At 39.6% G+C, this 25508-nt stretch overlaps 1 protein-coding gene across 39 annotated transcripts in view; it reads right to left on the bottom strand.

The window, feature by feature from the left end:
* The window catches only part of trdn (triadin), a 270827-nt gene that overhangs the window by 64270 nt on the left and 181049 nt on the right, over positions 1-25508 (bottom strand). For 33 of the 39 annotated variants that reach the window (XM_055635706.1, XM_055635681.1, XM_055635691.1 and 30 more), the window contains 12 exons: positions 24263-24289; positions 19633-19665; positions 17973-17999; positions 14033-14059; positions 12789-12833; positions 12148-12192; positions 9276-9314; positions 7627-7665; positions 6893-6943; positions 6024-6074; positions 4770-4820; positions 123-173 (listed from right to left, as the gene is read on the bottom strand). In XM_055635706.1, the coding sequence (XP_055491681.1) occupies positions 123-173; positions 4770-4820; positions 6024-6074; positions 6893-6943; positions 7627-7665; positions 9276-9314; positions 12148-12192; positions 12789-12833; positions 14033-14059; positions 17973-17999; positions 19633-19665; positions 24263-24289 (486 nt within the window). The remainder of the gene's footprint in view (positions 1-122; positions 174-4769; positions 4821-6023; positions 6075-6892; positions 6944-7626; positions 7666-9275; positions 9315-12147; positions 12193-12788; positions 12834-14032; positions 14060-17972; positions 18000-19632; positions 19666-24262; positions 24290-25508) is intronic. The other 6 variants (XM_055635686.1, XM_055635711.1, XM_055635703.1 and 3 more) reach the window with 5 other exon arrangements.

Genomic DNA, 25508 nt, shown 5'->3' with positions numbered 1-25508 from the left:
ATAGATAATAGGCAATAGGTGCAGTAGGCCATTCGGCCCTTTGAGCCATGGTGTAAGGCATTTCATGTAGCAGCTGGTCTTTTCTTGCCCATCAACCCCATGCTCATAAATTTCAAATTTACCTTTCTCCTTGGATTTGATTGAAGGTTTTCTCAGCTTTTCCTTTTTAATTTCTACAAAGAATATGAATGGCAACGTTTTAAAAATTATGCATATGACAATTATTTGCCTGACAACATTGAAGTCCATCTTAATTTGACACCAATTATATTTTCAGGGCAATGAGTGATTGAATATAGGAATGCATTGCCTGACAAGGTGGAAGAAGCACCTTTCATAGGGCAATCCCAGAACAAAAGTGAAATGTATTGAACAAAATAGGAAAATAATATATTTTGCAATGAGAATCTAACATTTCACAGTGTATTCTGAATCAAACAGAACGAGTTGCACTTGAAGATTACGCAAGTAAAAGTAAACACCAGTAAAATATCCCAGATTATTATCTGACAGATTCTGATACCAAAACACAAAAATAAATACTAGGGTAAATAACAAAATGTTTGTTCAAATACTTGGTTTGAACAAACATTTTAAATAAAAAGAGAAATGTATTTAGTCAGTGGGTGGTGTATCTGTGGAATTCATTGCCACAGTGGACTGTGGAGGCCAAGTCAATGGATGTTTTTAAGGTGGAGAATGACAGATTCTTGATTAGTACGGGTGTCAGGGGTTATGGGGAGGAGGCAGGAGTATTGGGTTGAGAGGGAAAGATAGATTCAATTCAATTCAAATTTATTGTCATTGCACAGATACAAGTATGGGTACAACAAAATGCAGTTTAGCATCAGTCCGTAGTAATAGTGCAATATAGAAATAAAAATACAGAGTCCTGTACCGCCTCCCTGATGGAAGGAGGGCAAACAGTCCATGGTTAGGGTGGGAGGGGTCTTTGATGATCTTCCCGGCCCATTCAGACACCATTTTCGGTGGAGGGCATCCATGGCAGGGAGCGGGGCACCGATGACGTACTGAGCGGTTTTCACCACCCGTTATAGTGCCTTCCTATCCGCTACGGTGCAACTGCTGTACCATACCGTGAAGCAGGTGGTCAGGATGCTTTCGATGGTACAGCGGTAAAAGTTGGTCAGGATCTGGGGGGACAGGTGAGCTTTCTTGAGCCTCCTCAGGAAGTAAAGGCGCTGCTGTGCCTTTTTGATCAGCTTGGAGGTGTTGAGGGACCAGGACAGATCCTCCGAGATGTGTACCCCGAGGAATTTGTAGTTGGAGACGCGCTCCACCTCAGTCCCGTTTATATGGATGGGGGTATGTCTGCCCCCTCTGATCTTCCTGAAGTCAACAATAATTTCCTTCGTCTTCTTGGAGTTGAGGACGAGGTTATTGTTGGCACACCAGGTTGTCAGGTGCTGGACCTCATCCCTGTAGGCTGACTCGTCGTTGTCACTGATCAGTCCTACCACCGTGGTGTCGTCGGCAAATTTAATGATGGCGTTGGAGCCATTCTTAGGGATGCAGTCATGGGTGAAGAGGGAGTAGAGGAGAGGGCTGAGCACACAGCCCTGTGGCACGCCCGTGTTCAGTGTTATAGTGGAGGAGGTGAGGTTGTTGACCCTAACAGACTGTGGTCTGTTGGTGAGGAAATACAGTGTCCAATTGCAGAGGGAGGTGGAGATGCCAAGATCAGCCATGATTGAATGGTGGAGTGGACTTAATCAGCTGAATGGCCTAATGCTGCTCATATAACTTATGAATATTTATGAAAAGCGCAGTCTAGTGGCATGGAGGACCAGGAGAGGAATTCCAGAGGTTCGAACATAAATTCTCCAGGCATTCATTGTGGTGCATGGCAACTGCACATAGTACATGTTCTGCCTGCCAAATTATTGAAATCAAGAAAACATTGTGTCTGGGGCTGCGACTGATGGTGTATAGTAATGCGGTGGTTCGCTTCTGCTAGAGTCCCGATTAAGAAATATGTTCAAATGTGGAGCTAAATGAGTAATCACAGTAATAATAAAATTACCCTTACTTTGTTTTAAACCCAACTGGTTCGCTGATGTCTTGGTGCTTTTCATTTAGTATGGCTGTATGGTAACTCAATTTTCACTGGACCTTAACTGGTACATGTTACAATAAACTGACCTTGAAAACTTGAAACCTTGATATCCTCATGAAAATGAAATCTGTCATTATTGCATAATGAATAACTCCAGGCTCTTTAAATCCTGCTCAGTTCATGGATAATTGGGAAGTGGCAATAAATCCATTTTACAGATCCTGTGAATAACTGTTAAAATTGTCAAATTTATAGGAATGATTTTTAATTAAAATTATTTTGATGCTCAGTCCCTCCCTAACTCTTTAAACTCTACCAGCACAATAAGTTTTTTCTAACTTCCAACCTCTGAAATTCTAGCACCATTAGAGCCTTGCCAACAGCTGCCAAAGCCCTTGTTCCCTGCTGACACCTCCAACCCATCTAGGAAGATGGGATTATGGTGAGAATACTGTAATTCTGCAACTGGATATAGAGAGACGGCAAATTAAGTGAGTGGGCAAATTAAATTTAACGTGGGATAGGTGATATATAAGTCAAGTTGGTGTGTGACAGGGAGGGGAGCCTACAGGTAATGTTTTCATGCACCTGCTGCCTGTGTCATTCTTTGTGGAGGTAACATGCTCAAGGGTTCCTGTTGAAGTATCCTCGGAAGGTCGCTGTGGTACATTTTATAGGTGGTATACTGTGCTTGATAGTACTTACATATACTATGATGACTAGATAGCACACAACCAACTTTGTGTTCCAGTGATTCTCGGTACAAGTGACAAATTGAGTGTTTCTCAGTACATGTAACAATAAACCAACACTCATTCCATTACTTAGCGATTGGTGGTAGAAGGAATGAATGTTTATGGGGTGGGGTTGATCAATTGCCAGTTAAGCAGGCTGCTTTGTCTTATAGTAGATGGTACCAAGCACTAAGCAAGTCAGATGGATTGTGTTCCATCACACTCTTGACTCTTGTAAAGGGTGGAAAAAGTGGTGGTCAGGAGTGAGTCACTTATTACAGGATACTTATCCTCTCCAATGGTAACCTTTTGATGCATTGTTGTATCAGCAACTCTTTTAGGTTTTGTCTTCAATTAAGGATATTCAGTTGACAGTCCTTTCTCTATTATTTGCTTATTCAATCAGCAAACTAACAACTCTACAGGAAAAATTCTGAAAGGCTACATGAACAGTAGATTTGGGTGTATCTGTGTATATCTCTTTCAAGACAATAGGACAGTAGGAGGAAATACTTTATAAACCACACGGTCTGAGTTTCACAAGCAGAGGCATGAAGTATAAAGGTGAAGAACATATGGTCAACTTTATAAAGCACCATCTCAAGTATTGTGTCCACAGCTGGCCACAATGATGTTAGGACAGATGGAAGGGTTGGGCTGGGGTGGGGGAAGTGGATGTGCAGAAAGAAAACTGAACAGGTTTCTTATGATGCAAATCTTTTGGGAAGGTCAGGGAAAGTAGTATTACTAGGCAGAAGATTCTAATGAGATATGAAAAAGGTGTTCAGAATAAAGGATGTTCTGGACAACATAGATAGAGATAAATTGTTCCCATAGAGGAAGGTGGAGAATCAAAGATCACAAATTTAAGGTAATTAGGAAAAGATAATAATAATAATAATAATAATAATAATAATAATAATAATAATAATAATAATAAGTTTATTTATATAGCACATTTATAGTCAATTTTCATTAACCCCAAAGTGCTTGGGTGCAAAAGATGATGGGTGCAAAAGGATATTATTCAAACAGTGAGTGATTAGATATGGGAAAGCATGATGATGAAAGAATGGGTCGACTGGGCGTATTCACTGGAATTTAGAACGATGAGAGGAAATCTTATAGAAACATAAAATTCTTAAAGCATTGGTCGGGCTAGATGCAAGAAAAATGTTCCCGATGTTGGGGGAGTCCAGAACCAGGGGTCATAGTTTAAGAATAAGAGGTGGACCATTTCGGACTGAGATGAGGGAAAAACAATTTCAGCTAGAGTGGTGAATCTGTGGAATTCTCTGCCACAGAAGGTTGTGGAGGCCAATTCACTGGATGTTTTCAAGAGAGAGTTAGATTTAGCTCTCAGGGCTAAAGGAATCAAGGGATATGGGGAAAAAGCAGGAACAGGGTACTGATATTAGATGATCAACCATGATCATATTGAATGGTGGTGCTGGCACGAAGGGCCGGCCGGCCTACTCCTGCACCTATTTTTGTATGTTTCTATTATTTGACAAGGTGGAAGAGGAAGATTTAATCAAAGCTTTCATAAGGGAATTGGAATCAGGATTTGAGAAAAGTAAACTGCAGCACTATAGAATAACTGAAGAGTTGTACTAGCTATATGTCTCCTGCAGGTTGCTAACATAGAGTTGGATGACCTTGATAACAGTTCTATTGATAGATAATTCTAGTTAATACTGCTAATACTGCTGTAAGCAGAAACCTTAACCACATGAGCAGATGAATAAATGGAATACTATAATTATTTTTCCACATGTTCCTGGACACGGCTAGCTCGTTGGCATAGTAAAAAGACGTAATGTATTATCTTTTTCTAGTCTCATATTATAGTACTGGCTTTACGTAAGAGCTGGTAATTTCTGCCCACCAGCTCCACATATTCATAAAATTGAAATTTGTAAATTTTCTATCCACATTTGCAAAATAAACCTAATTACCTTTCTCCTTTGGTTTGGTTGAAGGTTTTCCCTGCTTTTCTTTTTTAATTTCTGCAAAGAAAATGGCTGGTAAACTTTTAGAAATAATGCATGTTAAGAATTATTTGTTGGACAACATTAAAGCACAGGTGGCACGGTGGCGCGGCTGTAGAGTTGATGCCTCTTGCAGAACCGGAGACCTAGGTTCGATCTCAACTATGTGTGCTTTCTGTACGGATAACCATACCCTTTTATTTGTTTATTCAAACAGCAACACAAAAGGTCTGCAGGAACAAATCTGAAAGTGTACAGGAGCAGAGAGCAGGCACATCCATGGATAGATCTTTCAAGGTGACAATGCAGGGAGAGGAGATTATTTTTAAACCTTACGGTATTCTGAATTTCCCGAGCAGAAGCAAAGAGTACAAAATTGCAGAAGGTTTGGTTAATTTTATAAAACACCAGGTTGGCAACAGCTCCAGTATTGTATCCAGTTCAAGCCATTGGACCTTAGGAAGGATGGAAGGATCTGGGAGAGAGGAGTGTTGTAGAAAGAAAACGTGCGCATGTTTCTATGGATGAAAATCTTTTGGGAAAGGCTGGAAAAGTTGTGATTGTCGTCGTAAAATCAAAGAAGAACAGGAAGAGATCTGATATTCTGAATAAAGGAAGGTCTGGATAAAGAAGATTAAGATGATTTGCTCCCATGGTGGAAGATGAATATTCAAATATCATAGGTTCAGGTGACTGGCAAAAGGTGACTGGCAAAAGGTGATTTTTTTCACACAATGAGCAATTAGATAAGGGAATGTACTGCATGACAAACTGGGTGAAGCAGATTTATTTGTGGCTTTTAAAAGGGAAGTAGAATAAGGATTTGAGAGAAATAAACAGCAGCACTAAAGAAAAATAGCTGAGTAGTTAGAGGAGCTGAATTTCTCATACAGTTTGCTAGCATGGCCATAATACCAGCTCTGTTGCTAAATCATTCTAGTTAATGTACTAAAGATGAACTATAAGCAGAGATCTGAACTACTGTACATAAACAGAGGAATAAATGGAATACGAGGCAACACTGCTTCTCTTGTGTATTGCTGGATACATGGCTGGCTGGAAGGGCAAGAAAGAAAAAGCATTTAATTTTGATGTTCTGGTCTCATTGTCTTGGGCAGGGTTCATGTAGCAGTTAGTCATTTCTTGCCCATCAAATCCGAATGTTCATCAATATAAAATTTACGAATGTTGTTTCCACAATTGCATAATAAACTTTATTACCTTTCTCCTTTGGTTTGGTTGAAGGTTTTTTCTGCTTTTCTTTTTCAATTTCTAAAAGGAAAATGGTTGGTAATGTTTTACAAATTTTGCAAATAACAGTAATTCATCTGAAATCAATTATTTGATATAAATTAATCCACATCTTAATTTAATAGCAATGGCATTTTCAGGCCACTTTGGACTAATCTAAAGTGAATACATATTTAACAAAATGGAAAACAAATATTAAATTGTGCAAAAAAAGATTGTGAGGAGATTTGATAGCTGTTTTCAGAATAAAGGAATGTCTGGACAGAGAAGATAAGGAGAGGTTCTTCCCATAGTGGAAGGTGGGGAATCAAAGATCATAGCCTTAAGATGACTGGGAAAAGATGATGGGAGCAAAAGTATTTTTATCACACAGTGAGTGAGTGATTATATATGGGAATGCATTGCTTGACAAGTTGGTAGAGGTAGGTTTATTTGAGACTTTCATAAGGTAATTGGAATCAGGATCTGAGAGAAGTAAACTGCAGCGCCAAAGGAAAATAGTTGAGGAGTCCGACGAGCTGCATTTCTCCTGCAGGTTGATAGCACAGAGTTGAACGGCCTTAATAACAGTTCTATTGACAGATTATTCTAGTTAAAGAGGAACTATAAGCAAAAAACTAAACTACATAATTCCAAGAATTAATTGAATTCTATGCAACTCTTCGTTTCCCTTGTGTTCCAGGACACACATGTTAATGGAAGGGCAAGAAAAACATAAGCATGTTAATATGTTGTTCTGGTCTCATGGGGTCCGGCAGGCTTCATGTAGCAACTCCACTTGTTCACAAACTTGAAATTTAGTAACTTTATTTCCATGATTGCATAATATACCTAATTACCTTTCTCCTTTGGTTTGGTTGAAAGTTTTCTATGCTCTTCTTTTATAATTTCTACAAAAAAAAAACATGGTTAGTAAAGTTTTAGAAATTATACATATAACACTTATTTAGAAATTATACATATAACAATAAGGTTAACAGTCAGAATTATCGTCCCAGAATGGAAAAATCAAATACTGGAGGGCAGAACTTTACGGTGAAAGGGGCAAAGTTTAAAGGAGATGTGCGAAGCACAGAGGGTGGTGATTGAGGCAGATATGATAATGGCATTTAAAAGACATTTGGATAGGCATTTGGCTGTGTAAAGAATGGAGGGATATTCCATATACCCACCACCCTTTGAGTGAAAACATTGCTCCTCAGGTTCCTATTAAATCTTTCCTCTCTCAGTTTAACCTTTGCCCTCCGGTTCCTCTTCCCTGGGTATAAGGCTCTATCCATGCACCCTATCAATTCCCCTCATGATTTCCCCGTTCATAAGATCACGCCTTAGCCTTCTGCGTTCTGAGGAATAAAGTCCTAGCTTGCCCAATCTATCCTGCAGCTCATCGCCCTCGAGTCCTGGCAAGATCTTTCTTTATACTTCTATTACATTGTCATGTTTTGTGTGTTCTCATTCAAGAGGGTTTCGTGAATTCTAATTTACAATAGAATTAAAATAATGTTGTACCTTCAAGTTCCTGAAAAGTTATCATTCTTGTAGATGTGTGAATGTTAAATATATTTTCACTCACCTTTCTCTATTAAAGTCTTTGTTTTTTCTTTCTTTGACTCTATAAACGCCAAGAGAAATTTGGCATTTTTCATTGAAAAATATCCTTACAACAGGAAACATACAAATTTAACTGTGGTTTGGGTACTTGAGTTCCATGTTATAGCGTGCAGAAAAATGAAGTTTTCAATTCTCTCAAATGACATTGTGGTAAACAATTTGTAGAATAGGGACATTTGGAGACACTGCAACATTTTAAGGCTCTCAATGGTAAATAAATGAGTGGGAGTCCCATTGAAACACCTGGGATTCATATTGGAACACCAAAATGTTGCATGTGTTCATCAATGGCAACATCTGAGTCTGCTTTAGGTTCCATCAGATTAATATCTGAGGTCAGTCCCTTTCTCTCTGTCCACATGTGTAGACTACAAACAACCCTAATGGTCCATCACTGTGAAGGAACTATCTTTCTCACAAATCATAGTCACAGAATCATAAGCATGGAAATGTATCCTTTGACCCATCACTTCTGTACCAGCTATCAAGCATCCATCTACTTTAAATCTGCACTCCACCCATTTCTTTTCCATCTTGTTGTATTGTATTGTATTGTATATCTTTATTGTCATTTCCTGAGTATTCGCATACCCAGAGGAAACAAAAAAACGTTGCTCAACCAGTGTCCATTCAGTGTGCGTGAAAAATAAATAGAAATAAAAAAAATACATGTATCATGAACAAATTTAACACTCTACTAAACATTCAACAGGCGTTCCGACCGGCAGCGGCACAACAGTGGCTCTGCTGCAGTGTGGTGGTTTGTGCGCGGTACTTGGCAGGGGGCAAAGTCCATTTAGCAGTCTTATAGCCTGTGGGAAGAAGCTGAGGAGCATCCTACTGGTTTCTTAGATTCCCACCAACTTCCTTCTCACCACATTTGCACCCTTCACCCACCCATGAATCTCCTGTCATCCATCTGCTCGGGCAGAACATAAAAACCAGCATCTCTTTGAAATGTGGATGGAAACCAGAGCACCCAGAAGAAACCCATGCGCCCACTACAAGAATATGCAAACTCCACCCAGACAGAAGAAGAGGTCAGAATCAAATCTGTGTCACTGGAGCAGTAAAGCGGCATCGCTCATCTAATTTGGTATTGCAGTAATATTTCCTCACCTGTTATAACTAGTCTGCTGCTAGTCCATTTCACCACTCTACAACACTTGCTGTAATTCTTCCATTTTATTGAATAATCACACCAACACTGCCCATAATTAACTGTAGGAAAGAACTGCAGATGCTGGTTTAAATCAAAGATAGATACAAAATGTTGGAGTAACTCAGTGGGACAGTCTCAAGAAGGTCTCGACCCGAAACATCACCCATTCCTTCTCTCCAGAGATACTGCCTGTCCTGCTGAGTTACTCCAGCATTTTGTGACTACCCATAATTAATCTAATGGAGAATATACTGCATCCCATCATTAAAAAATACCATGAAACTTTATTATTATTATTATTATTATTAGAGAATTTTGTGAAATCCAATTTTCAATCCAATTAATTGTTATTTCCAGTATCCAACAGTCTATAATAATATTGATCTTTTGAACTTCTGAAATATCATCGTTCTTGTAGATAGGCGTGGATTCAAGACTTCTTTACTCACCTTTGTCTTCTAAAGTCTTTGCTTTCTCTTTCTTTGACTCTATAAACAAGAAAAATAACTTTGGTATCAAATATCCTTACCACAGGAGAGATACAAGTAACAGGAGTTACTTCTCTAAGAAATAAACACAGTGAATTAATATTAAAGAACAAAAATCCAACACACTTTTCCTTTAAAAAAAACTCTAGTGGCAATACAATTCATGGATTGTAAGTGGTCTTGTCCAATGCAATATTCGCACCTAAAAAATTTCTACTATTGGAAAAACTGTTGGAGGGATTTTGCTTGGTGCCTTTTAGCACCGAGGGTGAATGCATGCAGGTTTATACATGTATAGCTGGCAGAGGTTGAGTTTGGGTTTGGTCATGCAGAACTCACAAATTGTCTACATAACCTATGAGTGCATATGCACAGACAGAAATGCTGTAAGAATGTAGCCAGTCAAGCACCAAATGGTGGAAAGAAAAAGCAGTCAATGTTTTATGTCAGCAACCCTTTTTCGGGAGTGCAACCGATGGAATTCCTATTGGAGAGAAGAGGACAACTTCTTCAAGGTAGGCATACCTGAAAAAATAATGGATGTTTTGGGTCAAGATCCATCTACAAACTGAAAAAGGGTCTTGACCCAAAGGATCTCAGATTGAAGAAGGGTACAACCTGTGACATATCCATTCTCCTCCGCAGATGCTGCCTGACCCATTGAGTTCCTCCAGCAGCTTAATGTTTTGTTCAAGATTCTAGCATCTGCTGGCTCTCATACCTTAAAGAATAGTTGCAGTGAAATCAACAATAAAGAAAAACAAATAAAACTGCAGATGCTGCAATCGGAAACAGTTCTGTGGAACGAACTGCAGCTGCTGGTTAATACCACAAAAGGCCACAAGGTGCTGGAGTAACTCAGCAGGTCAGGCAGCAACCCTGGAGAATATGTAAAAATAAGGTCTTAATGAGGTATTGGGCAATCTTACTTGTTACAATTGATATTAGTTTAGTGAGCAAGGACAAGATAACATATAGAAACAAGTGGATATTTCACAACATGACATTGACAGCGAGATTTAAGAACAGGAGTGTGAAAATAGGCATTCTGTGATGGAGTACAAGAAGGCATGACCAGATAACCTATCAAAATCTTAACCTATAGCACAATGAATTCTGCAGTAATTTTCTCAAGCAATTTACCCACATGACATTGCATTTGTATAACCTAGGTTTAATTTCCATGAAAGTCAAAAAATGCCATGGGACTAACATCATTGAATAATTTATAAACATACAAGAACATCCAATCCCTTACACAGACCTAGTCCTGACATGAAAAGAAGGCTTAGCAAAATTGGTAAAATCACATGCATCAGATTTGTCAGCATGCAGCTCCTTTAATGCCCGATTAGCAAGAATCAGCAACAAGGAATTTCAGCTACATTAAAGAAAAGCATCCAATGGCATTAAATATTTAGATCAATTTGATTGTGAAGATTAGTGCAGACTCAATTATAATAATCGTTCTTGATATTAACATGTATCTTGTATCTTGAATCTGTTGACAACATCTTAACTCACTCCACAATGTTCGACTATCATCCCAGTAGTCATTGATCTAAAATACATGACATTCTGGCAACATTACCGTAAAGGCCAAGATACGTCACAGGTCAAGCTTACTGTTTGAAGAGAAAATATTTATTTCACAAAAAGCCAACATACCATTTGCCTTTCTATTTGTTCATTGTGCTTGCACATTAACCTGTAATGATTCATGTGCAAGTGCACCAGCTCCTTCTGAACATCAACATTTTCCAATTCTCTTATAGTTCAATGAAAAAAAATCTCCATTTTATTTTATCTACCAAAGCAGATTATCACATTTTTCCACTTTACATTCATTCTGTTGTGCATTTAGCATGTCCATACAAACTAAGAATAGTTGTATACAATAGAACTATTGTATAGTTCCATACAATAGTGTGTCCCCCCCCCCCCCCCCCCCCACTCCCCTCCAACCCCCATTCCCTGAAGCTTCTCTGCGCATTCTTCACAACTCACTCTGCCACCCTAATTTGTATAATTTACAAACCTGGATAAACTATGATTGGTCCCTCATCATTGTGAACATCTATTTATTGTTATTTAAGATAATCAACCACTGATAGACTAATTTCACATCACCACTCTACTTGTAGCAGCGCAAGTTATGAACACACCAAGGGCTCATCTTGGTATTTGTTAAATTTGCTGAAGGTGGCTTTCTCACCATCAAATTCCCAACATACTGTGCTGATCAGCCCATCATAACTCTCCCTCCTTTTGTTTACACGCTAAACCTATAATCTGTGATACATACAATGTTCCTGCAGTTTACAAAATAAATTAAGACATATTGTTCAGAGAGGAAGCATTAAGAAACAGAAATCTTATTAACATTATAAACCAATACTTGTAATGTAATCCTCTACTGCAGCATAAATACATCCAACAGAAAAATGTATTACTATGAATTACCCATAAATCATGAGAATAATATTACTCAATAACTCTGATTAGATTAAAGCCACAATATTTGTTAAAATACTGATTGCCAAATTTGACCAAGATAAGAAAACTAAATTAGTGGAAAACAGTTGAGATGTAAAGAGCCACCAGTGGTGGGAGTTTGCCAACAATATTGACACGTGTCAACACTGGAAATTCCCATTGTTTATATTGACAACAACTGCAATGACTAATGCTCTCATAGAAATTGGTCTTCAAGATCAATACTGAAGAGTATTCAATAGAATATTATTGATAAACTGTGAATTACATTGTCTCCAGTTGGCATCAACTGATCTGAAATATGTGTTAATCGTGTTATTAAGAAACAAAAAAACACCTTTCTTTGCTGTATCTGAAGCTGTAGATTTCTGCTTCTGCGGTTCTGCAAAAGTGACAGAGGAAATATTAAACTAGGAGTTAATTGGCATTAATACCAAATACTCTTCACAGATGGTGAATTTTTTCCAGTATTTTGGGGTATTATTTAAAATTCCTATCTTCTGCACTATTTTGTTTTCTACCTTCATGTTATTTCTGGTGATGATGCAATGATTTACACGCCAATTTAATAATAAAAGGTCCACCCAATCCTTTACTGACAAGATCACCAATAACTCTGATTAGTTCAGAGGCCATAATATCTCTTGGTAATTCATGAGTCAATTGCCAGATATGATCAAAATAATGAGAGCAAATCAGTGGGGAACTGTTGAGATGCAAGTGGCCACCCAGTCTGAGAGTTTGACAGCAATATCATGAATGGACAAGTGAATATGCTGGTAATTCCCATTGTATACATTTACAATAACCATTGCAAAGACAAATATTTGCATAAAAATCAGTTTTCAAGATAATTGCATGGGCTTTGAACAGTTCACTTAGAATTTTGCTCGTAAACTATGTGAAGTTTATTGCCTCTAGATGATATAATCGAATTGGAAGTGTGCCAAAATCATATTCTTACAAGACAACAAATACCTTTTTTTGTTGCATCAGGAGCTGCAGGTTTTTGCTTCATTGGTTCTGCAAAAGTGACATTGGAAAATTTAAATTATGATAATTTTAAGTATTGTCTGTTCATTGGCACAGATAGTGAAACCTCCCAACAGGTGCCGAGGGATTTCCCATGCCATCAGCTATTATTTAAGATTCCCATCATCTGCAATATTTTGCTTTTCAACCACTTAGACAAATTTCATATTCCATCTCTCTGCCTGTGGCCCTATAAATTACAACACTTCAAATATTCATCTAGATCCTTATTAAATCTGCTGGAAAGATTACTGTCTCAACACCTTTCCTGGAAATGTTTTGTAGATTATAACATGCTTTGGTTAAAAAAATATTCTTCATAATTTTAATAATTCCATTCAAAATCTCTCCCCAAAGAGTCCAATGATTTACATACAAAATCTATAAAATGTGCTGTGTAAAAGGCTTGTGCAATGCTTTACAAAATGAATTAAAGACATGTAAGTTCAGAGAGGAAGCATTAAGAAATGGAAATGCCCATGACATTATATGCCAGTACTTGAATTGTAACCTATTAATGAATTATAAATATGTACAACAAACAAATCAGCTTAACTTGGGTCAATGTCTTAGCATTCATGTTGAATTTTTAAATAAACATTTTGCATCACTTTTTTATCTGAAGAAATTCTCAGAATGAGTTCAACTAGACTGTCTGCATCATGAAATGCAAGCAAATGTGAAATGCACATTACATTCTCCATCTCCTTAAAAGAAAACATATGTCATATAAATACTTATTTTTAAGATAACAGCACATTGCAGAAGGCTGTAACAAGTTAGCTCAAAGGTTCTACATGCATTTAACTATGGTGATGGCCTAGCAAAGGTTTCATTTAACATAGACTTGTTTTTTTCACTTTTTTATGTTTTGCTGAGGAAGGAAACAATTTCAGATTGAAGGAGGAATGCTGGAGGACACCATTGCTGAAGCCATCTAATACAATAACCATAGCAGGACATTGAAAGGGCATTGAAAGGGCACCTCCTAGGTTGCCACTTTATGGGAGTTATGGGTTTCGACCCCAAGGTCCCTCTGTATATCAATGCTGTTAAAGGTCATGCTATTAATTATATATTTTATCCCTCACATTCAACTTTCCAAAGTACAACATCTCATATATTTTTTCTACATTTCAATAGTTACAAAACATAATGGAAGAACTGGGAAATTTTAATGATGAACTAACCTTTTACTTTCTCTTTTGTAGACTTAGCTGAAATTACAGACATAACAATTATAAATGCAGAATATAAAGGAATAAAAATGTACTTGTAGATTGTAAAGTGAAACACCAGTTAACTATGGATGTAAAAGACTACTCAACCCATCTTGATTTGTGTTCCAGGGGAGCTCCAAATGGCTTTTAGTTCAAGTACTGAGCAGTTTCTTAAATATACAACATTTGCATTTGCATTACTTCACTTGGAATTTAACATCTGTGATTCATAAAAAAGAATTTGCCGTTAATCTGTCATAGTTATATAGGTCTGAATGTGTGCTACTCTATCCTTCTCTGCATCTTAACTTTGAGTAATATTTTTCATGAGTTTATTTTATTTCTTTAACTATCAGATCACATCTCAATAGTTCCTGGTGTTGTTTTCTTCATAACTCATTTCAGGCATGATATGGATCTGTTTTGTGACATTTCTTTATACAGGTAATGTTGGGGGAATCCAGAACCAGAGGCCACAGTCTAAGAATAAGTGGCAAGCCATTTAGAACGGAGATGAGGAAACACTTTTTCTCATGGAGAGTTGTGAGTCTGTGGAATTCTCTGCCTCACAGTGCGGTGGAGGCCAGTTCTCTGGATACTTTCAAGAGAGAGCTAGATAGGGCTTTTAAAGATAGCGGAGATAGGGGATACGGGGAGAAGGCAGGAACAGGATACTGATTGGGGATGATCAGCCATGATCACAGTGAATGACGGTGCTGGCTCGAAGGGCCGAATGGCCTACCCCTGCACCTATTGTCTATCGTCTATTCCCATGCTATATGACTCTATGAAGGCTCTGAGGTCTATTTCATTTGCATCCTTGGCCAATTCAGCACTGTTCCTCAATGGCATATTTCACCTAATATTCTTCCTTCCTTCCAATTACATGATTACATTTCTTTCTGGGAGAGATCTTCTGCCTGATGCAAAATATTGATTATAGAACCTACCCAGTTATCCCCAAAGAAGTTTACAGAGTTGGCATTAGTCTACATCAGTCGTGGCACCTTACATCTTGCCACTTATGTTGCTGACTGCTTGTGCGCTGCTTCATTGTACTTCTTGTGAAGTTCAGAAAGGCAGGAACATTTCCCAAGATTTCACAGCTTGCAAGCTATTTACATCTGGTCCTGAGCTACACTTAACCTGGACTATGCACCTTAGTGCCTATTTAAATCTATGGATTACATTGACTACTGAGGGAGAACAAATAGGTAAGTTTAAATATGTATTTCAGTTACTTTTAATAACTTGAATAGATTTTTATATGAATGTGCCTTTTAGCATTACTAAGAAAAACTATCATTCTTTGTCATTCTGTTTCTTACTTATCCTGTATATTGATGAAACCTGACAACTAATAATGTCTGAATGTAGCGTGTATCTTCTCCCAATGACAAATGGGATTCACCTAGGTGCTTCAGTTTGTCCCCAGATCCCCCCAAAAGTTGTGTAAGTTGGTAGGTCAATTGATCACTGTCAATTGTTCCTAATGTGGTAGGTGAAAGATAGAGTCTGGGGGAGTTGAAGTGAATGTGGAAAGAATAAAAAATGGGTTAATGTAGGATTGTAGTAAATTGGTGTTTGATAGTCAGCATGGAGTTGTTGTACTAGAAAAATAGAAACATAGAAAATAGGTGCAGAAGGAGGCTATTTGGCCCTTTGAGCCAGCACCGCCATTCATTGTGATCATGGCTAATCGTCCCCTATCAATAACCCGTGCCTACCTTCTCCCCATATCCCCTAACTCCACTAGCCCCTAGAGTTCTGTCTAAATCTCTCTTAAATCCATCCAGTGACTTGGCCTCCACTGCCCTCTGTGGCAGGGAATTCCATAAATTCACAACTCTCTGGGTGAAAACGTTTTTTTCTCACCTCAGTCTTAAATGACCTCCCCTTTATTCTAAGACTGTGGTACCTGGTTCTGGACTCGCCCAACATAGGGAACATTTTTCCTGCACCTAACTTGTCCAATCCTTTTATAATTTTATATGTTTCTATTAGATAGCCCCTCATCCTTCTAAACTACAGTAAATATAAGCCTAGTCTTTTCAATCTTTCCTCATATGACAGTCCCGCCATCCCAGGGATCAATCTCGTGAACCTACTCTGCACTGCCTCAATCACAAGGATGTCCTTCCTCAAATTAGGAGACCAGAACTGTACACAATACTACAGATGTGGGCTCACCAGAACTCTATACAACTGCAGAAGAACCTCTTTACTCCTATACTGAAATCCTCTTGTTCTGAAGGCCAACATTCCATTAGCTTTCTTCACTGCCTGCTGTACCTGCACGCCAACTTTCAGTGACCGGTGTACAAGGATGCCCAGTTCTCGCTGCACCTCCCCCCTATCTAACCTAACCCCATTGAGATAATAATCTGTCCCCTTGTTTTTTCCACCAAAGTGGATAACCTCACATTTATCTATATTATACTGCATCTGCCACGCATCTGCCCACTCACTCAACCTGGCCAGGTCACCTGCAACCTCCTAACATCCTCTTCACTGTTCACACTGCCACCCAGCTTTGTGTCATCCGCAAACTTGCTAGTGTTGCTCCTAATTCCCTCTTCCAAATCATTAATATATATGGTAAACAGTTGCGGTCCCAACACTGAGCCTTGCGGCACTACACTCGCCACTGCCTGACATTCTGAAAAGGGCCCGTTCACTCCTACACTTTGCTTCCGGTCTGCCAACCAATTTTCTATCCAGGTCAACACCCTACCCCCAATACCATGTGTTCGAATTTTAGTCACCAGTCTCCTGTGCGGGACCTTATCAAAGGCTTTCTGAAAGTCTAGATACACTACATCCACTGGCACCCCTTCATCCATTTTACTTGTCACATCCTCAAAAAATTCCAGAGGATTAGTTAAGCATGATTTCCCTTTCATAAATCCATGATGCACCTCTTCTCATGGTGCATGGCTCAGTGACTCTACTAAATGCTTGGGGACATTAAAGATATTCAAAAGCTCCAACCCACTGAGTGTGAGGGATGGGGTTTCACTGACTATCAAATGGTTTTGGTGAAAGGAGTAAGGCATCATAACACTAATGGAATGCAGCACCCAGGGGGAAACCTGCAAGAGGCCATGTTGGTGCGAACGGCATGAAGCAGGGAACAGCAAGCCACCATTTTGGAGCAATAGATAATCTGTCACAGACCATAATTTGGGAGTTGCCACTACCTCTCCATCTTTAAATCTGAATATTCTGTGCCAGTTTACTGAATTTATCTTACATGTATATATTGGGAACAATAACAGTTGCAATGTCAGTTTTAGAGCACAGCAACTAATACTTCCTCTTAGATTACCTATCTAATGAGTAATCTGTTTCATTTATACTTCAGCCAATTTCTTATCCATGCTTCAAGTTCAACCTAAACAGATGGCAATTAAATTGGCAACATCGAACAATAAAAGATTGAGTAATAAACTTTAAGTGGGTTGCTGTAGGCCTTCTTCCAATTCTTCCTGCTTTCTTGGTGCTGACTATCCACCCAGAACAGCAATTTTGATTTGGCATGAAAGATAAATGATTGCAATTTCCGAAGGTCAGAAATTATTTTTAAAAAAAAGAATATATGACATTATTGCTTCACTGCTTTGTGCCTACATGCTCTTGTTCACTCTGGTCTCTGTTAATGATGATGGAAAGGGAACTGGTTGCAGCTGGTGGAGATCGGCTGTTATGAAATTCCAATCCATTATACACCACCACCTGTTCAAGTGGTGCCACAAAACTAGGATGAAGCCAACTTGAAAAATAGGCACCTGAAGTGTTTGTGTGAAAGTAAGCTGATCCCTTTTACCCAGTTTTTTAATCTCAGAGTTAGAAGTAAATAACATGATCCTTCATGGATGGGCATGCATCCTTTTTTGTTACAGATGCTTACCTGAGACTTGTTTTTTAGTAGGTTTAACTGTAAAACAAGTTAAAATATATCAGCAGGATATTGTTTTTTTTTCAACTTCAAAAGTACTTATACCAGCCTTTCCATTTGCAAGTGAAACACTACTATTGGAAAAAATAAATAACTGCATTGCTGCAAAAAAAGTAAACTTGTTTCACTTATAATTTCATGAGTTCATAAGTTATAGGAGCAGAATTAGGCTATTCAGACCATCAAATCTACTCCGCCATTCAATCATGGTAGATCTATCTTTCCCTCTCAATTCCATTCTCCTGCCTTCTCCCCGTAACCCCTGACACCCTTACTAATCAAGAATCTGCTAATCTCCATCTTAAAAATATCAATTGGCCTCCGCAGCCTTCTGTGGCAATGAATTCCACAGATTCACCAACCTCTGACTAAAGAAATTCCTCCTCATTTCCTTTCTAAAGGTACGTCCTTTTATTCTGAGGCTATGGCCTCTGGTCCTAGACACTCCCAATAATGGTAACCCTCTCCACATCCATTCTATCCAGGCCTTTCACTATTCATGGAACATGGAAGAAAGCAGAAATAAAAAGTAATAGTAAACTTAAGAAAATAATAATTAATTACTGAACTCAGTTTTCTGTACTTGGGTAATTAACCCTAAGCTGATAGGCTAGTTTAAACATTATTTGTAATGTTACAGGTTAGTTTCACAGCTCCAGCAACCCAGATTTAATTCTGTTCTTCTGTGCTGTCGGTGTGGGATTTGTCCATCTCTCGGTGACCTAATGGGTTTCCTTAGGGTGCTCTGGTTCCCTCCCACATCCCAAAGATGTGTGAACTTATAGGTTAATTACCACTGTAAATTGCCACCAATGTGCAGGTGCATGGGTGGTGAGAGGAGGAATTGCTGAGTATATGGGGAGAATAAAAATGGGACTCATATTGGATTAATGTGGATGTTTGGTATAGACTTGGTATATAACGGGCCAAAATACCTTGTTCCCTGCTTTATAACTTGAAGAGAAATCCAGGTCTTTCTTTCATGTGAGGTCAGGTTATCTTATGTGATTGGTGAAGAGCCAATATGTTAGGTATCTGAACGCTGCAAACCTTTTACCCTAAGGTTTATCACATTTAAACAATTATGAACCACATCTCCATTATATATTTTTTTATCCCAGTACTGGTACCTTGCATTTTACACGTGTTTGATTTAAGCCATTTTTGAAACAATGCGTTTGTTCCTTTACTACCAAAGCTTGACTTCTACACTGGCATTTTTGGAATAATATGCTCAAATTTACCTGCTGACAGCCTAGTCGCGTATATGTTTCATTTATGTATTTTTTAATTATGCGCTGCTTTTCAAGCACGTAACACCCGCGTACAACGTGAGGTGCCTGTATTTAATAAATCCTAATACACGGAATATCATTTGTACCAAACAAGTATTCCAACACAGTGATAATTCATAACATTTCTGTACTTCAAACATAACTCTGTCGACCAAGAAATCATATCTGAAACCGAGCTCCTGAATTCTTCATACTTGACCTCCAGAATGAATTCCACCACAAAACTTCCATAATAGGATTGAAAAGTGCAACCACAGTGAGGAGCATCAGCACCTTGTACCAGTATAATTGAACTGCACACACTCTATTGCCTTTACCTTTTGTTGATATTATAGGCTTCTTCTTTTTTTCTGTAAAACAGTAATAGATATGATTTTTTTTTTATTGTGCCATTTTCCTTTCTTTATTGAGTTTCAGTTCCCTCCTGCTTTTTCTGCAAGCTCCATATTAACCCCATCTAAGAGCTACTCCACAACATCTTCTATCTGCTCCACTGAAACAAATCGAAGCCACCTCGTTATTCTATGAAATCATTCTACCTCTTCTTTATCTGACCTGGAATTACCTACAGGGTGGGAAAGTAGTAACATATGCAGTGTTTATTTTTGTTGGCAATTCTCTCAGCAAACCACAAGGAGTGACTCAACAGATGTACATTTATTGCAGCTTGGAAGAGAAATGTTAATAGTTGCCACAAATTTTAGTGACAAACACAGTAGAATTTTAATGTGCACCAGACTGCAAATTTAATAGTGCAGAAGACAGTGGGCAAGTCGTCTTTATTTTTATTTATTCATTTGTTAGATGTGGTTGTTGCTAGCAATGCCGCAGTTTATTCTCCAACCATAAATGGTCCAGAACTGAAGAAAAATTTAAGAGCCAAATTCAAGGGTTGTACTTGCATAGCAAATAGAACACACCTGATAGGGACGGTGGATTTTTTTTCGCCAAAGATCAGCAGTGAACTCAATGGACCTTCCAAAATTAAGTAAATTCATGGTTACCTTTACAAAGTCTAGCGTTTAGTTGTTTAGTGATACAGCATGTAAACAGGCCCTTCAGCCCACCGAGTCCACCCCGACCATTGATCACCTGCTCATACTAGCTTTATGTAGCGATGTTACAAAACTTACCTTCAGCGGTGCTGCAGTTCTGCCACTGGCCGTATGCGCGACTTTGGCGCCTTTGAGGGGGGAGGGGATTAAAATGCCGTTTTCTCTGCTTATCGGAGGCGGATTTCAATCGCGAGACAATTTAATAATTACATTAAAATAAAAAGCGACTTCTAACGCCCTCAACGCCTACAACATGACGGATCGCATGAACGGGACAAAACAAAATGTGAGTCGTTTATTTTAATTATAATCTTGCTTCTTGGGATGGCTTTAATCAAATTTTACGACGCGAAAATGTGATTTGGGCCCCTATACGAACCGGCAGTGTTTTTCCTGCCGATATGGGGTTCAAATTCACTGCAAATGCAACGTTCCATTCGATCTCGTTCCAGAAAAACCCACTCGCAAGATGATTTAAATGCTCTTTTTTTTGGACAATCATGTCATAAGATCATCTAAATCGTCTATATCTTGTATTATTGTCTATCCATAGTCAATATTTTATACTAAATATTAGTTTTAGTCCCATGTATTGTGCAAAATTATATTGAGTGGATGTTTCTGGATTAATTAATGGAAATTAAACATTAACTTCCTGCCATCTGGCATATAAATTAATGACATTAAAAATCATGTTATATTGTGAATTCTTGTGTGAATGGGATTAGTTTGTTATTTGGATACTTAGGCTATTTTCAAAAAATATCCTTTTCTTAAGAAATGGAATCTACAGGACATTCTTAATGGCAAAGTAGTGGGTAGAAAGGCATGTCATGCATGGTTTGAAGAGCAAAAACTTGTAGTTTACAATGCCAAAATTGAAAAGTTGAGGAAAAACAAGGTGTACAGAGTTGCTTATTGGTTACAATCTGAGGAGTATGATGATGCCACTGATTATGATATGTCAATGTACCAGTTAGCAACTGATCTTCTCCATAAAGACTTGGTCTATTGCTAGAAATTGTAATTTATTTACCTATCTGTTACGGACTTACAGCATTTAATACAATTATATTACAGTTCTGATCTTGAGAATATCACATTTTTGAATTTTCAAGGCAGTCTGGGTGTTTATTACTATTTCCGTCACAACGGTCAATTTTGTAATTAACTACAATTAGGTAATTAACTAATTATATGCTTTAATTTCAGGTCATTCAAGTAAGATTGTTTCATATTTGTTTCAGAATGCTTCAATCTATATTAACTGAAAATTTCATTCAGTTTTCTTGATTTTTAAGAACGTTATGGGCTTTTGACTGTCCTCGATCACGGCTTTCATGTTAAGTCAATGGAAAAGCAATAGGGATCAAGATGCTAATTTCCAAGTATGAAAATGGCCATAATGTTTTTAATACTAAATATATGAAAGTGAATTAGGTGTCAAATTAAACTTCTTTTTATGCTTTATCTGATGGGATAAATTGCAGAATTGATTTTTAAAATCTCAAAATTTTGTAACATTGCTTCTTAATGTTATTCCACTTTTTCATCCATTCCCTACATGTTAAGGGAAATTTACAGAGGCCAATTAACCTACAAACCTGCACGTCTTTGTGATGGGGAGGCAAAAAGAGCATCTGGCGAAAACACATGTGGTCACAGGAGGAAAATGCAAACTCCACACAGACAGCACCCGATGATAAGATTGAACCCGGGTTGCTAGTGCTGTGAGGCAACAGGTCTACCAGCTGTGCCACTGTTACCTGAATTTAAATTCCTCAATTCTATGGATCAAATGCCAAGCTATCTGACTGATGGGTATGTAAATTCACCACTTACACTACTTTTTCCAAAGTATCTATACATGACTCGGATCTTGGTATCTTCCGGTTTGGCACCTTCTATTTGCACAAAAACGGTTTGCGATAGCACTACGATTTTCGCCAGTTGAATGTCGTAAAAGTTAGTGAGGTTTAAAAATCTTAAGAACCGCGCGTGCGCAGATCGATCTCTTCTCCTGCCAGTCGGCGCCGCGTGGATTAGTCTCTTCCCCTGTCACTCCCCGGGATGGTCCACCCCTTCCTGTGCCATTGCATCCTTACTGGAGCTGAGGATGGCCGACAGATTTCCAACCGGACTTTCGGAGGGACGCGAAGCAGCCCAGCCCTGACCCAACCCCAAGCAGCACCCCAGCCCCAAGCAGCAGCCACGCCCCAAGCAGCAGCCCCGCCCCAAGCAGCAGCCCCGCCCCAAGCAGCAGTCGCCCAGCGTCCCCAAGACCAGACCCAGCCCAGACCCAACCCCAAGCACCCCAGCCCCAAGCAGCACCCCAGCCCCAAGCAGCACCCCAGCCCCAAGCAGCAGCCCCAGCCCCAAGCAGCAGCACCCCAGCCCCAAGCAGCAGCCACGCCCCAAGCAGCAGTCGCCCAGCGTCGGAGACCAGACCCAGCTCAGCCCGCATGGGAGACCCAGCCCAGCCCAGAGTAGGAAGCCCATCCCAGAGTTGCTGATGTCGCCAAATAGAAAGCGGAGACTCTGATCCCAGTGGAGGATAACGACCAGCGCCCAGTGCCCGCTGTGAGTCCCCATCGCACCGCCATTTCCAGCCACTACCCTTCTGGTCCCCCTCGCTGGCTCTTCCCCCCCCCCCCCCCCCCGTGATGCCCCCTCTCCCCTTTGGCTCTTCCCCTCTGAACTTTTCCCCGCTGACACAACCCTCTCCCCCCCCCCCCCCCCCCCACACCCCCCACCCCCCCCCCCACAAGCCCCCCCTTACCGCACAAGCCCCCCCCCCTCCTCCTCTCCCCCACCCATCCCGCCCACATACACACCTTCCCCTCCATCCCCACACCCCCCCACCCACCACCCACCCCCACTTCCCTCACCCCCCCTCCCACACATGAAGAGGAGGGGGAGGGAGTGCTCGAGGATCAGGGGAAATGAGCCGCGTCTGCACAGTAATGGGCTATTGCTGAGTGGTGGAATATTGCGTTGGGGGAATGGGTTGCATTGGGGGAATGGTTAGATGGTGGAATATTGCGTTGGGGGAATGGGTTGCATTGGGGGAATGGTTAGATGGTGGAATATTGCGTTGGGGGAACGGGTTGCGTTGGGGGATCAGGCCTCCAGTGTGACTGGGACCCAACTGGTCCCACTTAGTCTAGTGTTACATTAAAAAGCAACTAACACTTGCTTCTACATCATTTGCACAAAATTATACCACGCATATAGTTTACATAAGGCTGCAGGCTTCAAACATGAAAGCAGGCTTGAATCTGAAATATAAACCCGTTTCAAATTATTTACAGTGGGCATAATCTGATGGGCTACTGCTGGGGAATCTAAAGCTCGCACATCAGTTTCTTTTGGTGATATTTCTTAATTGCTCCTCATTTCAATCCCATTTGCCCCATGCCGTACTCCATCCCACAACCTCCTTTGTTCAACATTCCTTTCCAATGCAGCATCATACATCATTCCCACAATGCCATCTGTTTGATCTTCAGTTTCAAAACCCATGACTAACAAATAATTCACCCACATCTTTGTTTCTCTCTCTCCTTCAAAACCATCTCTCTTCCCCTGCAATCTCTCTGGTACGGTCTCTCCTTAAGGAAGTGAAGGATTTCTTAACTATTTATGTATTCTGTTTACAAAATACTGTTCTCTTCAATATTCACCTTGAATGAAAGGCAATACCTGCGTTAATTTGTGAACCGTGTTATTTAAATGAATTAAATTATGTTGATTTGCAATTAACATAAATACTACAACAATTAGTTTTTGGCAAGTAATATATTTTGTTAGTTAATTGTTGCTTATTAATAGCTCAAAATGTTCAGGTGCTACCTAGATCTAAGCACCTGAATCATTTATGTGAAGAACTCACCCAAAGGTTTCTCTTTTGTAAGATTAGCTGTCAACAAACAATAGAAAAATATTAAAATATCAGTGATTTCCAAATAATAGCACATTACATTGTTCAGAATTTTCCAAGACTGACAGCTTTCTCATTGCTAATAACATTGTCCAAATGTTAAAATGTGTAGGAAGGAGCTGTAGATGCTGGTTTAAACCGAAGATAGACAGTAAATGCTGGAGTAACTTAGCAGGGCAGGCAGCATCACTGGATAGAAGGAATAGGTGATGTTTCAGGTCGAGACCCTTCTTCAGACTGAAGAAAGGTCTCGACCCGAAACCTCACCCATTCCTTTTCTCCAGAGATGCTGCCTGTCCCACTGAGTTGCTCCAGCATTGTGTGTCCAAATGTTATAATTTCAGTGCGAACTAATATTGTAAAAACTGAAGCGATATTTCAGTTCACCAGAACTCAGGGCATACGATACAATACAATAAGATAGAACGTTATTTATCCCAGGAAGGAAATTGATCTGCCAACAGTTATAAGATACAAGATACATGAAACATCAAATTGAACTGCCGAGTTGAAATGATTGGGAATGTACAAAGATTGGGGAAGGGGATGTGGGGCGAGGGGAATCAGTCTACCCCACAACACAGAAGGGGGGGGGGGGAAGTTGTACAGTTTGATAGCCACAGGGAAGAAGGATATCCCTTGGAGTTCTGTACTGCATCTTGGTGGCACCAGTCTGTGGCTGAAGATACACTTCAGGTTGACCAATGTGTCATGGAGGGGGTGTGCTGTATTGTCCAAGATGCTCTGCAGTTTGAGAGTATGCTCCCCTCCAAGCCCACCTCCCATGAATGCAACTTCTTCCCCTGGACAGAGCCAGCCTTCCTGATGAGTTTATTAATCCTGTTGGTGTCCAGAGCCTTCACCCTGCTGCCCCCGCACACGACAGCAAAGAAGATGGCACTAGCTGCCATCGATTAGTAGAACATCTGCAGCATCATGCTGCAGACGTTGAGGGTGCGTCAATTTGGCTCAATTAGTAAACGTAAACACTAGACTAAGAGCAGGCCACTCAGTCCTCTAGAACAATACTGCCATTGAATTGTCTGAATTTTATATTGCTCAATATTTTAGGTCAGGGTTTTAACAACGACAAAGACTTCTGATAAGCAAGTCCCAAAATTCATTTTTGCACAACTACGTGCATGGGTTATGATCTATATAATGCATCACTCATTATGTTGCAAAATGTTGCTCCTTC

The sequence above is a fragment of the Leucoraja erinacea genome, chromosome 5 (assembly GCF_028641065.1).
Source record: "Leucoraja erinacea ecotype New England chromosome 5, Leri_hhj_1, whole genome shotgun sequence".
NCBI lineage: Eukaryota > Metazoa > Chordata > Chondrichthyes > Rajiformes > Rajidae > Leucoraja > Leucoraja erinaceus.
Note: the sequence above shows the minus strand (reverse complement) of the source record. Positions and strands in the feature narration are given on the sequence as shown.